General features: G+C 23.5%; 2 protein-coding genes across 3 annotated transcripts in view; one reads left to right on the forward strand and one right to left on the reverse strand.

The window, feature by feature from the left end:
• Window positions 1–11,268, forward strand: part of LOC129605370 (inhibitor of growth protein 1 homolog) — a 46,470-nt gene extending 35,202 nt beyond the window's left edge. For both annotated transcript variants that reach the window (XM_055515083.1, XM_055515084.1), the window contains 2 exons: window positions 9,200–9,525; window positions 9,604–11,268. In XM_055515083.1, coding sequence (XP_055371058.1) covers window positions 9,200–9,525; window positions 9,604–10,367 — 1,090 coding nt within the window. In that variant the 3' untranslated portion in view covers window positions 10,368–11,268. The remainder of the gene's footprint in view (window positions 1–9,199; window positions 9,526–9,603) is intronic.
• A 2,977-nt stretch (window positions 11,269–14,245) lies between these two features.
• On the reverse strand, window positions 14,246–17,264 carry LOC129605376 (protein SPT2 homolog). Its single transcript, XM_055515092.1, has 4 exons — window positions 17,068–17,264; window positions 15,433–16,915; window positions 15,151–15,369; window positions 14,246–15,009 (listed from the first exon to the last, which is right to left on the reverse strand). Exons 1-4 carry the CDS (start codon window positions 17,128–17,130, stop codon window positions 14,921–14,923), a joined length of 1,854 nt encoding a protein of 617 aa, XP_055371067.1. The 5' UTR covers window positions 17,131–17,264; the 3' UTR covers window positions 14,246–14,920.
• Between the last annotated feature and the right edge of the window lie 3 nt (window positions 17,265–17,267).

A 17,267-nucleotide genomic window follows, 5' to 3' on the forward strand; every position in this document is an offset into this window, starting at 1 on the left:
AGGTCAATTTGTTTACCTTATTATCATTGCGTTGGGTTATGGGGGGAAAAAAGTAAAATTTAATATAAAAATTGTAATTTATTTGCGCGTGGTAAAATTTAATTTAAAAATTTTATCTTTACTATAAATAGTTAGTACATAGTATGAAGAGTGAAATGAAGATGAATTTAAAATAAAAACTGAGTGAATGACATTGAATTTACCAAATTTGCATTTAAATTTCTTTTTCCTTCATTTGTCTCATCAAGCTTACAAAAGTATCTCAAATTTAATTAGTTTCAATCATGCGAATATTTGTAAAATCCGAAAATATTATTACAATTGGAAAATCAATTGGAAAAACAAATGAAATGGGCTCATTTAAGTGAATTAAATCTAGTAGTCACCTCGTTACTGTAACCATTTTGTGTCGAGAACTCTTAACCAAGCGCGACTGTAAGAACTAGGTCAAATTCGACTGCAGTTTAAAAACATTTTAATTTCTAATAACAAAACTAATCTCATAGGTTTTCTCATTAAAACAAATCAATTTTTAAAAATTTTACAAGTGTGAAGCTTTCAAAGCTTGTTTTGAATGTTGTCATACTCATAATAATTGTGTTTAATTAAAAAGTAAACTGACATACATAGATTATTTTTTAATATATCAAAATATTTTTATAGCAAAATTATTTAACTTTAAAATGGGGGAAACAAAAAACAATTTTTTTTTTTATTTAGTCGCAATTTTATTTTAAATTCAATTAAATTGATATCTTGACATTCTTGACAAACAACAACCGAAAACAAAAACAAGAAATTCAATCAGTTTGTACAATTAATAAACAAGTTTATCATACCATATGATTTATGAAATAATAAAAAAAAAATACATAGTTCATAAAAAATTCTATACTGTGTATGAAGTAAATCTGTATACGTATGTGTGTGTAAATATAAAAGTGAGTGGCATATTTTCAACAATAGAATTAAAAAAAATCTGTGTATAACATTAGAATAACTGAAAATGCTCTAGTATTCGTAACGTAAATTATAAAATAATACAAGAACAAGACTTATAGAATTGATTGTGTAAATTCTATGATCCCTGTACGAAATCAAATGAATTGTCAAATGAATTTATACTACAATATTTTAATTTTGTATTGAATTTGAACAAAACTTTGTACATTTATTCAAAAGTGCCATGACAACGTTACTTGACAGATACTTCTGCAATTTCAATTAGCAATGTTCTCTAATAATGTAAACTCACTTAATACTAAACTCACTTTTAATTTTATGTGTTTTGGAATGCTTTTTAATTATTGAAATGTTTAAAAATTCATGACTCTACATTGTGTCTCTTACATTACATTTTAAAAAACAAATCAATCCCAATAATTTCTGAAATATGACTGAATAGTTTTTGAATTTTCGAAGTAGAAGCTATGCACTAAATGGAATAGTAAATTTATAATACCCGTGCAAACATACCCGAGTTAATTTTTTAATTTGTTGAATTTTTTAATTTTCTTTCTCTATTCGAAAAAATCAAATATGTTAGGCATGGTTAAGCACTTTTACTGTTACTGAATAAACAAGCATAAACACACTCTTGCAATTTTTAATTTAAATTATAGCAAATTTCAAATGTAGCATAACATTGAATATTTTAATTCTGTTTACTAACTTAAGTTTAAAATTCTAATTAATATAAATTAATGTTAATAGATTTAAATTAAATGTGAAGATATTTTTGAAAGAATAATTATTTAAACATCGTTGTAGGCGTAAAAAATTAAATATTTTACAGTGTTTCTAAAAGTGTATTTACTCAAATTGAAAATTCACTTGAAAAAGAACAGTAGAGTTAAAAATATTGAAATGAAAAGTGAAATTTCATCATTTTTAAAGGAGTTTATCGTATTTTTATCATTTTATTATTTGTAATTTTAATAAAGGTTTAAAATATTCATAAATGTTTGCAAATATTTAGGTAGTCCAAATATTCCAGAACTTCTATGGGTGTTTCATTAAATTCGATTAAGATTTGTAAGTTTGGAGAATTTCACCCGCTAATTAAATAACACTAGTTAACTTAGATAATTAGGTGGTCTGCTCTTAGAAAATATTAAATTCTAAATTTTATAAAAGCTCACAGTAACCAGTTATCTACTAACGAGTTTTAAACGATTTTGGCAATGGAAATTATTCATGTGCAGTCCGCGCGGCACAACTCAGAGAATTCTTGTCAATAACATTGTTATTCCCCGCAATCAGTGCAAGCATAAGTTATATACGTCAGTTTAGTATTGATATTAAAGTAACTGAAGCGTAGACTAAAATTAAAAACAGAAAATTCATTCACAATTATTGCAAATGGCGTTTCAAAATGAAAGTTATTTTTAATAGCTGCGTTATTTTCATTTACAACTTACATTTTAAGTGCTGTTATTTTTTACTTTTATATATGTACATATTTAAAAACTGATTATATTTATCATAACAAAAACTGTATAATAAAAATATTTTAAGTTTTGAGTGAATAACACTTTTTTTGTTTACACTCAGTTCACCTTTGAATAAATTTTTATTTTATTTTTCAAATTCTAATACCATAAATAATTTATTATTATAATTTTTATAAATTTATTTAAATATTTAATTAAATTTTTGTATATATAAGTATGTGTAACAAAACTATTATATAAAAATATGAACATTAAATATTTTTTCCGGTTAAGAGAGAAAGAAACATTGAATGAATAGTTTTTTTGTTTTGTAAATAAAGCTCTTCAGCTCTTTAGTCAAACAATTATTACATACCATACTGTATGTACACACATTATACATATACATATACATATAATATTGTGTGTATAAATAAATATTTTTGTTATATTATTAAGGTCATAATTAAAAGGTAATTTTAAAATATGATACTTTTGTTTTTGTTATTCTAATTAATTGAACAGCTGTTTTTTTTTTTATTTCAATAAAATTCCGTAAAATACAATGAAAAGCCAAGTGTATTCAAATGTAAACATATGAATGTGTGTGTTAGCTTCCTTAAGTAATAAAATAATAATACCAACATATTACTTCAATGAAAAATCAATAAAAAATTAATAAATTATATAAATTTATTAATTATACAAAAGATTTACTTAATAGTGATCTTGTCAACATCTGTTATGTAATTTTTGTAATCGCCATATTATTAAAATGTTGTGTCTATATTCTTATCCAGACACACGTGTCCCCACAATCTAACCAAATTTATTAAGATGTTTTCGGAATTTTGATATGCACATGTGAACATTGCAAACTAGGTAGGGTGTCCAATTTCAAATTGATATACAATCCATTATAATAAAATTAATACTTATATAAATAACAATTAAAGCATAAGCACAATGTAAATAATGAAAATTGTGAATTACTTATTTATGGTTGGTTTATTACAATAATTTGATCAATCGACTAAATGCAAACTACTTGCACATATAAATGTGCACATTTCAGTAGATTTTAATATTTGATACGAAAATTTTTGGAATTTTTTCCATTTTGAATGTATCAAGTATAACAATTTGAAACATCATTTCCAAAATTTTAGAAATTCGCAATAGCAATACTCAACTCAGTAGCAAATTCACAATATGAATTTAATATGAAAACAAACAATTAAATAAAATTTTTATTTTCTATCTGCCCAACCAAAATTTAATTTTAAAATTAAGTTTTTGCTCAAAAATTTTACAAATTAGTTAAAGTTATTTATAGTTTTATTTTACATTGTAAGAGAGGAAAATTATGTTTTTTTTTGTTCGGGAAAAACAAACGATAAATTTCGTTAAATTATTGACCTAATTTTGATAAAAAAAGAAAATGTGCTCACGTTTTTACATCAAATTTTATTTAAAGGCATTTTTTTTATATTTGCTTATAAAATTTCACATAAAAACAGAATAAAAGAGAAAGGGAAATCTTATTTAAGAATAAAGTAAATTTTCTCATAAAAAAAAAATCTTTGGAATTTTTATGTAACCTTTGATTTTTATTTTTTTCAAAATTTTCACCATATTCTGCTTAATTTCAAAATTTTGGCATATTATGTATATTATACACTTATACCACTAAAAAAATTTTGACTTTAGGGCAATTAAAATTCAATACGGGTATACAATAATCATAAAAGGCGTAAATATTTGAAAATTGGTTGGCTTAATATTAAAGTTTGTAAGCATTTTAAAGCTTAATAAATAAAATTTGAATTACCTACGATTTTAGTATAGTTTTTGAAAGCAAATCTATTCCGTGACCACGGCAAAAAATTCGGAACTCTATAATAAACCTTGTTATACATAATATGATCGCCTACAAATTAAGTATAATCATGGGGTATTTTGTACATATAACATTTTTACTTCTTGGTTAAAAATATCCTTTTATAAAATTATTCAAATATTGTTTTAAGCTTACATGTTGTGAATAATAACAGGAAATTTATGAGTTTTTTTATAAGCATAATATATGAGGGAAATTTATGAATATTTGGATTTTTTTTTTTTATTTCTACATAAAAATGAAAAATTCGAAATTATTTTATTGGCAACCATATAATTTTCTCTTTTAAACAAATGGAAAATAAATTTTTCACCGTTTTTTGGCAAACAAAGGTATAATACGTAATTATCGAATTTCCGATATTGATAAAGTATGGCTATCATAAATTTCATAAATACATACATAATAGAAACCACAAGAGTAAGAGAGATTTTTTAAGTCGATCCGTAAATTAAAAAGACAACATAAATGGTAGGATGTGAATTTCCATGGAAAACTGTTTTATAACCCAATTTTTTTCAAATGCTTTGATTCGAGAATTTTCAGATACTTCTAACATATCGATTCTAGCATCAATTTTCAACAAGCTTATTTCAATAAAACTTAAGCTTATTCCAATTGACTGCAATTGTTACTAAAATTTGAGATCTAATCAAATTTTTGACATTTATTTTATAAATTCGTAATATAGACAATATTTTTTTACATACTACATACATAAATCTAGAGGGCCATCTTTGATGATATAGTCGAGTTTAACTTTTAGTAAATTTTAATACCTTACGTACCACATGTACATACAAGGCTCTTGTACATAGCAATGTTAATTTACATTTCAAGAAATATGCAAGAAAAAAAAAATCATTTTTATTTTCTAATTTCTACCCACCCACACTTGCTCTTTTAAAAACATAAACTAAATTAACAAGTAATTTTCAAAGTAATTGTAAAAAAAAAGAAAAAATTTTTATTTCTTTATACTTAGTTCACAGAATTCACTCTATTTTTAAATTCATATATATTATACTTACATAGCTGTATGTATTAATACCGCCATGATGTAAGTTGCTCATAATTAGATTTTATGGAAGCTGTGTATATGTAATACAATTATGTTTCAACGATGATGCGAACGATGGAATTGTATGGATGGGTATACAAAAATAGAATGAAAAAATCTCAAAAATTATTTTTAACTTCAAAGCATTTATTACTTATGTGCCTTACTAGCAAGTAAGCAAGCATATGTGATGTTTAAATTTGCATAAATTAATTGTGTATGTACAATAAAAAACTAAAATAGCAAAATAGTTAAAAGCATTTAGCAGTTTTAGCTACATTTTTTTTTATTGTAATTTCTTGGCGACAAATATAGATTTTTTAGCCAAAAAAAAGTATTATTTACTAAGCACATACGTACATATATGATATTATGTGTTTACTTATTTATATATATTTATTTATGTATATTTATAATTATATATATATATATAATTATATATACAATTAAAATGAGCATTTATTTGTAATTAATTAATTTCACATAAAAAGGACAAGTCAATAAATAAGAATAAAAAGGGGTGAGAGTTCCCAACTTGCAATAAATTTTATATTTAAAAAAAAAATTTTGGAACGGTATATTTTTTTTTTTGAGATAAGAAAATTATAAAAACATGTGTATCTATGTATGTATGTATGTATATATAAAAAAATTATAAGAAATTGAGAAATTTTGTTAATAAAAAATTCTAACTCCCAAAACTCTATTTAATGCATTTTGTTGCAAGTCTCTTTGCTTGGTTAATATTTGAAGAGTTATACGAAATATGAGTAAAATAAAGAAATGATAATAGTGAATTCAAGGTGCTGAGGAGCCCAGGGGGCAGTCTGATGCTCAGAAGGTTAATAAGGTCGAGTCATGTACTAAAAGTTGAGAGATTTTGGATAACACAGATATGCACTAAAAATTATAAATTAAATCTTCAAAGTCTTTTCACAAATACTTATGACAGTCTGCAAAAACGGAATACTTACATATTTTACTTTTACGAATTTGTAATATACATACTCGAGTAATTCTTCAATATCGAACAATTCTTATCCTCCTATAATTTTGCAGTATGGTTATTAAAAAACTTAAAAATTCATTTGAAAATTTAAAAAACACAACAGTAATTTTCGAACATACTATTCTACTATTCAGATTTTGCAGTTTTAGATTTATTGAACTTGCTTTATGTCAAGACCTAAGAAAGGACTGAGTTATCAAAAATCTTCTTGAATTTATTTTTTTCTGCAAAACAGTATACTTACTTAATTTTCAAATATTAGTAAACCTATTCGTATTAATAATATGGGTCCGTCAACAAACATAATCATAATTAATATTATATTTTTATTTATAGTAGAATTGCTGTTGTAAAAATTAATTGTCAATAATTTTTAATTAATAATTAATAATTTTCTTTATTACACGTTATGTCATTTAAAAATCATATTAATAAAAAATTACCGTTCACTGTTGACATGTTCGCATGTCGACTGTTGAGACGCAGAGTGTAATGCTCCTCATGAATATTAGTGTAAACAACGTGATTGGATTACTTGTTTTATGACTCGTTTTAAAAACTAAGAAAAAAAATTGCTTTTATGCGTATCGTATAAGAAAAGAAAATAAGCATGTACAAAATAATTTAATAAAATTTTTTTTTCTCATTTTGCCATCATACAGGCCCATAAAATTTACATAAACAAAATTGATAAGATTTTGATGGTATTTATTGTAAGAAAGACAAGCCTTTTTTTTATTGCAATACATTCATAGCATTTTTTATGTATGTATATGCTATATAACTTTTGATATAAAAATAATTTATTTTAATTTAATTTTTAAATATAAATAAAGAATATATTATAAAAAACAACAACAATATAAAATTAAATGTGTTATACGAGTATTTGGAACATAAACGAAATAATGTAATCAATATACGCACGCATTCATGTATATAATATAATTTATGTTTTGTTTGTTGAATACAAATTTTTGTATGCGTGCGTAAATCTTGAACAAAATCAAATATATTATGATGACATCAAAATTGCTGTAATATTTACTATATTTCTCACAAAAATTCAAAAATTATATTTCTTATTCTTACAATTCTTACAATATTATTATAAAAAGATGACATAAGCGAGTAATGGAATGCCAGTGCCAAAATTAGTTGACACATTAAGTATTTCCAACACAAATATATTTTTTCTAATCAAAACTCTGGTTGGCAAGCGAATATATTTCTGAATAAATGAAGACACTAATTTGAAAGGTGATAAAAAAAATTTGACGTGTTTCTTGTATTAAAGTTTTATATTTTTGTTGCCAGTAAAATTTTCAAATAATGAATTTTGTACTGTAACACTTGCAAATCTATTCATTTTTGCTTACTCTTTAGTGCTTTGCTAATATTTACCTCACAAACCGAATATTTTGACAGCCCGTATTATAAAGTTAAACTCAAATTGTACAGCAATATAACATTACTGCAATTTTAATGTCAAAACACTATTAAAAGATGAAAATTGTGAATTATTCTAATTGAAATGAATGCAAAAATAATCTTAAATTCTCAATCAATATTATGTTTAGTATGATTGTTATTAGAAAAGAACTTTAAATTTGTCATGGCACAACAAATATTTTTGTAAATTCGATTATGATATCCCGGAAGATTAATGTAAATTTTAAAATATTTTACTAAAAACTTTTAAGCAAACAATTTTTTTATAGAATTTCGAAAAGAAAAAAAATCTTCTTAAATTCTATTTTCGTCATGTTTTTTCGTTTCTTCTTTTAACTTCCTTTTTAATTTTAATCACCTTTTAAGTTATGAGGTCTTCCTAAAAGTTTCTACATTTACATATACTTATATATGAAACTTTATAACTTACGGTGCCACAAAAAAAAAATACTAACTTTCATAAACTGAGCTTTTTATATTTCAAATTGAAAACAAATCAAATATGGCAAAAAAAAATAAAAATTTTAATTTTAAAATTGATAAGAAGAACTTTGGATGTTTTCGTTTTGTACAAGCAAGAGTATTGATAAGATTTCCATTTTACAAAAATATTATTTTATTGTCATTTACATAAACAGTACAGGAATCCCTATAGAAAATGGCGTAAGAAAAAAAAAAATTTAATATCTGTAATTGAAAGACAGACACGCTTTATTCAAAATTTTTAACATTTTTTAAATATTAGTTCGATTTTTCAACACTATGATATTTACCCACAATTTTTCTGAAAACTAAGGTATAAACAAAACTTTTAATAAAAATTCATTGTTGATTTCAACAATTTTTACAATATGGAACAACAAGACGTTACAATATGGAACAACAAGACGGTCTTACACAATAATTTTATTGTAGAATGCAGGAAATTTTTAAAAATAAAACAAAATTTTTTTGTTTAAAATTTGGGTATAATCTGAAAAGTCCCCAAACTATTAGCTAACTACCAAAATGCAGACCTAACTTCAAATTGACATATGCAGGAATTATAATAGTATAGCTTAATAAGTCAAGTTGACGTTATACATCCATATTTGATTTTGTCTTTAAAGAAATCATTAACAAAATAAAATATACTTATTTTTTTATAATACTTAAGTGAAATTAAGTGAGAGGATCAGACAACTGTTTCAAAATATCTAAATCAGGTTAGGGTTAAATGACATATGTACGTCATTTATGAAATTCAGTTTATCTAATTTAAATTAGAATAGTAAAATAAATGAACTTCTATTTTCAATACAATTAATAATAATTAATTATTTTTTTTATTATTTATTTATTTATAGGTTACAAATTCGACCACTTGGCATATTTTTTACCATAATATTAGCAACATTCATTTTTACAAATATAATGGTAAATAATCAGACAAGTTTTAAATTAGTCCCACCGCCAGAATTAAAAAATAAAATAGATATGTTAAAAACAAGATTAGCAAATATTCGAAAAGAAAGACCAGCAATATTTTGTGGTTTAGTAACATTCATATTAGCAACACTTGCCATTATTGGACATTTAATATCTGGTGCTAGTGTTGTATTGATTGGTTTAATATTAGCCGGTTTAATATCAACTAGATATAATTTTAGAATTGTAAAAGTACCATTGCAAGGTAAATTTTTTATTTTTTTAATTTGAAGTAGAAATTGATTTTTCATATTTTCTTTTTCTTTTATTCCTTTTTTTTTAGTTGATTTTACATGGGTAGAAAAATATGATAATGATTTAGTTGATGAATTTTTACCAGAAGTTAATGATACAAATCGTTTTGTATTAGATAAAGCCGGTGATGAAGCAATTATAACACCAACTGGTAATGAAGAAGATAAATCTGATGAAATACCACCAGATCTAATGATACCAGGAACAATACCAGAAATAAATGAAAATTCTGATTCATCTGATGATGATTTATTATTAAAAGATTCAAAAGATGAACTTGAAAAACTTAAATCAAAAAATGATCAACAACAACAAATGCATTTTAAAAAAGGTTATTTTAAAAAGGATTCATCAATATCAACATCATCATCAGATGAAGAAAGTTTATCAAAAGGATTAAATTTTGATTTAATTGATACACCAAGAATTCAATCATTACAAAAATCTCAAAGTCAACCATCATCAACAAGAGAACAAGCAAATACTGTTGTTACAAATTTAGTATCAGGTTTAGTTGCCTGGAGTATGGGTGGTGGTGGTGGTAGTGGTGGTGGCGGTAGTGGTAGTAGTGTTATTGATACTATTAATACTGGTTTAAATAGTTCAACAGCAACTACAGCAACAAATAGTCAACAAAATTTAAATGATGATAAATTATCAAAAAAGCAACATTTGAATAGTGCAAAATTTGATAATATACCATTAAATGATGATGGTGGTAATAGAACATCAGAAGATGAAAGTGATTTTGAAATTTTAGATACTGATGACTTAAATGTGAATAATTTATAAAGAAAAAAAAAATATCTGTAAAATCAAGAATTAAGAGTATAAATATAATTTATATATTTCACATTAATTGTATGTAAATAAAATATAATAATATACTTATGTATATTTAAACAAATTTATGCAAACATTATAAAATTTTTAAAATGTAAATTTAAATTTTAAGTTATCTATATAATATATGTATATGTAAATTATATATGTTTATCTTTATACATACAACATATGTGTATATCAATTTTATCAAAACAAAAAAAACAAAATGATTCAAAAAGAAAACTTTAAAAAATTTAAAAAAATATTGTAAAAATAAATGAATATTTAATTTATATTTATAATCTATATTGAAAATAACATTTATTTTTAAGAAAATTTTTTTCATTTACACAAAATATAATTATTTTTTTAATCAATTTAAAATTCAATTCCGAAAAATCGTACATGAAAATTTATAAAAATAGTTTCTTTAATCTGAAAATTTATGTATCATAATTTAAATTATAAAATCTTCTAAATTCTAGTTAGCCCATTTTAAATACTCCTAACTCCCATGTAAATTTTCATCAATTTCAAAGATAAATTGAAGGGCTTAAAATCAAATTAGTCTAACTCTATCAATTTCAAAACAAAATTGTTGAAAATCTATACAAAATTTGTATAAGAAATAAATCAAAAACCGCCGTGAATTTAACCAAATTTTCGTTTCTAGCTACTTAACTTGTTTTTGTTTAACGAAAAATTTAATTTCTTTGAGAAGGAAAGTGATTAACCCACAAATTACAGCTTAGGTCAATTTGCTTTTTAGTCTCACATTGAAAACAAGATTTGCCTGTTGCAGGCAACTTAAAATATTTACAACTATTTCGAATTTATTTAAGAATTATAATAATAAGAAAATATCAAATTTGAAAAAAAAATAATTATTTTTTATTTTAAAATCGTATTTAAAAAACGATATGTTATCAATTAAACACAATTGTATACAATAGGTTTGCGAGTTCAAAATATTCTTATCAGGGTCCTATCACGCCAATCACTTTAATCAAATAATCAATACAATTTGCAATGTTTCTGTTGCGCCAAAAGTCAAAACACTAACGGACTACCAAATATTAAGAAGGCAATTTCTTTAAAGACAAAAATCAAATCAAATATGAATGTATAACGTCAACTTGACTTATTGAAGCAATACTATTGGTCTGCATTTTGGTATTTAGCTCATAGCTGGGTTTAAGAAAATGTAAAGACAAAATTAGTTGGCGCTATATAAACCAAGTTTAAAATAATTTTTAAAAATCCCAACTATCATTGATTATAAAATATTTAATTATGTATATATATATAATTAAATATTTTATAAATAAATATACATATATAAATATTTTTTTCTTTAAAATGTGTAAATGTTTGAAATTTTCTTAATAATAATAAAATTTTTTTTTTCTTTTTGTATGTGATTTTTGCGCTTTTTTTTTTAATTATTTTGAATAGAAATATACTTATAAAATTATATAAATATTTTTTTTTTAGAAATAAATTTTTAATTTATTATTTTTGTTAATTTAATTGAAAGGATAATAATTGTTATTATAAATAAAGAAAAAATTTTGAAATTAATATCACACCAAAGGATACAAAGCAAAACAAAACTAACCACATTTTTAACAACTCAATTTTCAAGACCAAGATTACAAAGTTAATATTCAAGTAAAATTTTGTTGTTTCTTTAGACAAAACTAATTATTTTTAATAAAAAGGATAATAATAAAATTTATTTTTACTTTCCTATTTTAATAAAATAATTTTTTAGGGAAATAGAAATACAAAAGGATTTACAATTTTTTATTTTATTTAATTTTATTTCTGTATTATTTTCCGAATTTGTTTTTGTTTTTTCGTATTGTAAAAATTTAATAGTATCGAAAATAAATTATTTGTTTTTTCCCACAAAATTTATTTTGAAAACATATCTAAAAATGTAAAATTAATTAAAAAAAAATTTATCTTGCATTTTTCACAAGACAAACGAAATGTTTTTTTTTTTTATAACAATTCAGTGTTTATTTTTAATAAATGTAATTTTGCAATTTATACGTAAAAACAAGAAGAAAAAAATTATTTTCATTTCAATTACTGTTCTGAAATTCTTATCTAAGTGATGATAAAAACTGCTAATGGACAACTTGATGAATTCAACACATTTAAGCATATAGAATTATAAAAAAATTAATTGGGGCTGAATACCTGCCAGAACACAATTTATAGAATTTTATTTTAATTTTAATTATGAAAAATATTTATTTTATATACTCAACATTTACAATAATTTCAAGAAATTATACATTTTATACAAATTGTTAAAAAACTTTAAATTATTAAATACAAAAAAAAATATCAATAAAATTTTGTTTTTCTTTATTCATATTATCGGTATGATGGTCTATAAAAAATTTGTGTAAAAATTAAATCTAAAATTATAGATATTAAAAACAAAAACAAATAAATATATTAATTTTAAAGTACATAATATTATGCGATCAGAAACTTAACAAGTTTTAGTATTTTTTAAAAAAAACAATGACAAAAAAAATATAAAAAATTACAATTAAATAAAATATTTGTAGTTATTCAAATAATTTACTGGATTTAATTTAACTGATGTTGTAAAAAAAAAAAAAAACAATGTAAAGTTCTATGCAAAAATAATAAAGAAAAAATTTTAATTTTACAATTTTGTATTGTTATTTTTTCTTAAATATAAAAAATAAGCTATAAAATCATTAGAATTAGGACATTTGTTTAATTAATTTGATTTATTAATTAATTTAAATTTTACTTAATTTAAATTATAGATTCTAGGTCTGCGTTTTGGTAGACAGACACCCTGCCCTATATTCCGTTTCATAGTCCGAAAATTCATTAATCAGAATAAATTTATTATATTTTAAATATTTTTTTTTTTACCCTACTTCGCTCCTCGGAGGTGCATAGGGCTGATGCATGATAATGTAGATAACCATGAACCAGTTTCTTGAATTCATTGAATTTAATAGGTAGAGGCTACAGTAATATTTTAAATATAATTTTGCTTTAAATTTTGTATTTTGTTTTTTGTTGTTGTTATCATAATTTAATTTAATATAAATTATGAGGCAATTTGGAATCTGGTGAATAAAATTTTCAATATTTATTTTATTTTAAAATTATATGGTATTTTTTGCAAAATTTTTCATAATATAATTAGAATTGAATACATTGGTCTTAAGCAATATTTTGTAGAACACACTAGGAAAAATATAAAACATATTATAAAAACCCAAACATTTGTATATCAAAAAAACTGCATCTATATAAGATTTAAAATAGTGCAAGTAAAAAAGAAAAATATTATGACAAAAGAAAATCCTCCCCATATTAAATAATGATAAAGGAAAAAGGTCGTCATGAACGTTAGTATTGAACTTCAAATGTAGGATTATTATACTCTGTTCTAGTAAACAAACCAGGATATTGTTCTGACAAAAATTTTAAATATCTATTTTGGAAGCGATAAATGTTCTACATCACCAAAATATATATGTATATTTGAAAATGTATGTTAAACTTTTAATTGTTGTAGCCAAATTATTTAAGATTATGTAAATAAGTATCTTCATTTTGCTAATGAAGTAGGTATCAGACCGTTGTAATATCAGATGGTTAGAAACAAATAAATATTTGCTTTTTCCTTTTATATTTTACGTATATTTTAATACAAATGTACATAATTTCATAGCAAATCGATAATCTTTTGTAGCATAATCTTTACAATTTTTTATAGACAACTATAATTACTTTATTGGGTATTAACATACAAATATATATGTATATATAAATATTATTATATTTGTGATTAGCATACATATATATGTAAATATTATGTATAAATATGTGCATGTCTACATGTGTTCTTATACATTAATTTTAAATTCATATAAGATAAATAACTATCATGACTGTTTCAATAATTTTGTTCAAACATCTTTTTACAATTCCTCAAGTATGTATATTAATTTAGTATAAAATAAAATAAAAAAGAAAAAAATTTATACTAAGGAAATCATAATCGTAAAAAAATTTTAAACAAAAAAATTTTAAAATAGAAAAAAAAAATTAAATTTTTAATAATTTACTGCATTTTATTGCCCCATGAATGCTATCATTTCATGATTATATTTAATTTTATCTTCAATTTGTGACATTATTTTAATTATAATTGGGAATGTGTAAAATAACTATTTGTTATTTTAGTTTCTTTTAATTTTAGTTCAAATGTTTTTCAGTTATTTTAAAATAAAATAAAATTTTTGTGAATAATGCCACTATTATTTAAATTTAGATTTTAGACCATATTTATTAAATGCATAACATAAATCTATCTGAAGGTACTGCCATTTTTTTGTGAAAATGGTATGGGGCATATTTGCAAAAAAATTAAATAAAATTAATATTAAAATGAATAATATTACAATTAATAATTCAATATAAACAGCCAAAATTTTCAAATTCAATAACTTTCATTTATGTCTCATTTTCTTCATTTTATCAAATTTACGCTTTTTCTCTTCCGCTTCTTTCTTCATATCTTCTAAATCTTCCATTAAACCTAAAACAAATATTAATTTTTGTTAAAATTTAATTTTTCAAATGATATTTAATTAAAATACATTTAAATTTTATTTAAATAAATTTTAATATTAAAGTAAATAGCTCAATTGTATAACAGACAAAAAAAGTTAATAATTACCTATTTTCCTACTGATTGTTTCTTCACGCATTTGTTGTGCAAAACTAGATTCCATTTCATTATCATCAAATTCTTCATCTCGATACCGTGATTTATCGTAACCAAATATTTCTTTAATATATTTCGAATAACCACCGCCATATGTTTCTTCAGGGCCGTCGTCAATGAAATCATCCATTTCAGAATCATATTCTTCATCATCATCATCTAATATTCTTCCTAAATCAAAAAATAAATTTTTTAAAAAAAATCAAAAAGAAGAAATATAAATAAACACTTCACTTTTCAATGGTTTCTTCTCGGGTTTGGATCTTCTCACATCGGGTGGAGGAAATTGCCTTGTCTTTTGAACATCTTTTGGAGGAAATTCTCTTGTTTTTTGTATATCTTTTGGAGGAAATTCTCTAGTTTTGGTATCTTTTGTTGATGGTAACTTCTTGTCTTTAGGAAGTAATTCTTTTCCCATATTATTGTTACTTGATTTTACGTTATTTGATAAAGAGTTACCACTAGACTTATACGCTGTATTAGTTGTACTGGGTTTAATCCCAGTTTTGGAAGACGATGAAGACGTTGAACTATTATTTCTTGACGCGTTGCTATTTAATTCACTTGATCTACTAGTGCTTGATGAAGATTTTATATCTTTCGATGACTTTATTTGTGATTCCTTTAAATCACGTTGTCCATTAAACTGTCCGTTATTTAAAGATTTTGGTTTAGTAGTTATACTTGTATTAGATTTTGGCAAAGGGTCTTTTTGTGGTTTTTTATCTTGAATGCTTGACTTGTTGAGTTTTGGAATAGAATTACTTGTTTCACTATTAATTTTTGGAATCTTACCGTTTGGTTGCATTTTGGGCCGCTGAGCAGAATCAGTTCCACTTTGTTCAGCTAATTTTTTTCTTCGTTCTTTTTCTTCCAAATACTTCTTACGTTCTTCGAATTCTTGCCTTTCTTTTTTTGTTAAAAGTCTTTCCGGTTCCTTTTTCGCCTCATCTACTTTTAATTCCACGGGTTCAAACTGTTTTTTTTCAGCTAATTTTAGTAATTCTTGAAAGTCTAAAGGTGGCGGGGCGGGGCGATTATTCTTTAATTTAGCTTTTTTTGCCAATTCATCTTTCTTCCTTTGCTCTTCAGCCTCTCTTTCAGCGCTAGGATCGTATATATCTTTTCGCGATTTTCTGACATCACCATTCTGTACTGTTACAGATTGAGGTTTGTTGCTACTAAAATTACTACTACTACCACTATTAGTACTGCTGCTGGCACTTGTACTGGTTTTAGATTTTCCGGATTTCTCCTCTTGCTCTTTGATAATTGCTGCTTTAACCCTGTCTTTAGTACTAGATAGATCTTTAATGGTAGCTGGTCTACTCGCAGAAAATTTTTTTTCTTCAGGTAACTGACCTACTTTGTCAACATATTTTTTAAAAAGCTCAGCTGCGGTATTAGAAACGTAACCATAGTCGTCCTCATCTGGTTGAATAAGTCCATCTTCAATTACAGTTGAAGCACTTGGATCTACATCATCCAAAACAGATCTATTAGCAGACTTTGTAACTTTTAACATCTTCCTAATTTTGTTCTTGGATTTCTCGTCTCTCATTGCCAATAAATTATTTAATTTTTCCTTATCTGCTTTTGCCTTCTCACGTTCTTCTTTTTCTTTTTTCTCCAGAAACTTTTTTATGTTGTCTGAAAGTTTTTTTTCAACTTTTGACTCTTTTTTCGGCGGAGCAAATTTTGTGCTATAAAATTTGTTCTAAAAAACAGAGGTTTATTTGTCATATTCGAATTGAATAAAGCTTGATTTATAAATATTAATGATTCCATCTTCAATTACAACTTCAATTACATTTGTAAATATTAAAAACTTTTCATAAATTATAGAAATCAAAAAAAATTTATACTTACACTACTACTTTGCACATTTTCGCTATTTTTCTTAGCTACATGGAGAAGAGTTCCAAAATCCATTTTAAGTAACAATTCTTGCTACTTTTCACAGACCTTAAAACATAAATATTTAAAAATATAAAAATGATGTGTTTCGCCTAATACAATTAATTGAAATAAATTCTCCTTCTACAATTTTCTATAAACTGTCAATATTT

Source organism: Condylostylus longicornis, unplaced genomic scaffold, assembly GCF_029603195.1.
Source record: "Condylostylus longicornis isolate FDR11 unplaced genomic scaffold, ASM2960319v2 ptg000013l, whole genome shotgun sequence".
NCBI classification, from domain to species: domain Eukaryota; kingdom Metazoa; phylum Arthropoda; class Insecta; order Diptera; family Dolichopodidae; genus Condylostylus; species Condylostylus longicornis.

Bases quoted from the DNA above. Each gene is read 5' to 3' on its own strand.
- LOC129605376 (XM_055515092.1), bottom strand. From the start codon at position 17,130: ATGGATTTTGGAACTCTTCTCCATGTAGCTAAGAAAAATAGCGAAAAT. The intron at 16,916-17,067 runs GTAAGTATAAAT...TCTGTTTTTTAG, and splicing joins AAAATGTGCAAAGTAGTAGT to AACAAATTTTATAGCACAAA. The intron at 15,370-15,432 runs GTGAAGTGTTTA...TTTTTGATTTAG, and splicing joins CGAGAAGAAACCATTGAAAA to GAAGAATATTAGATGATGAT.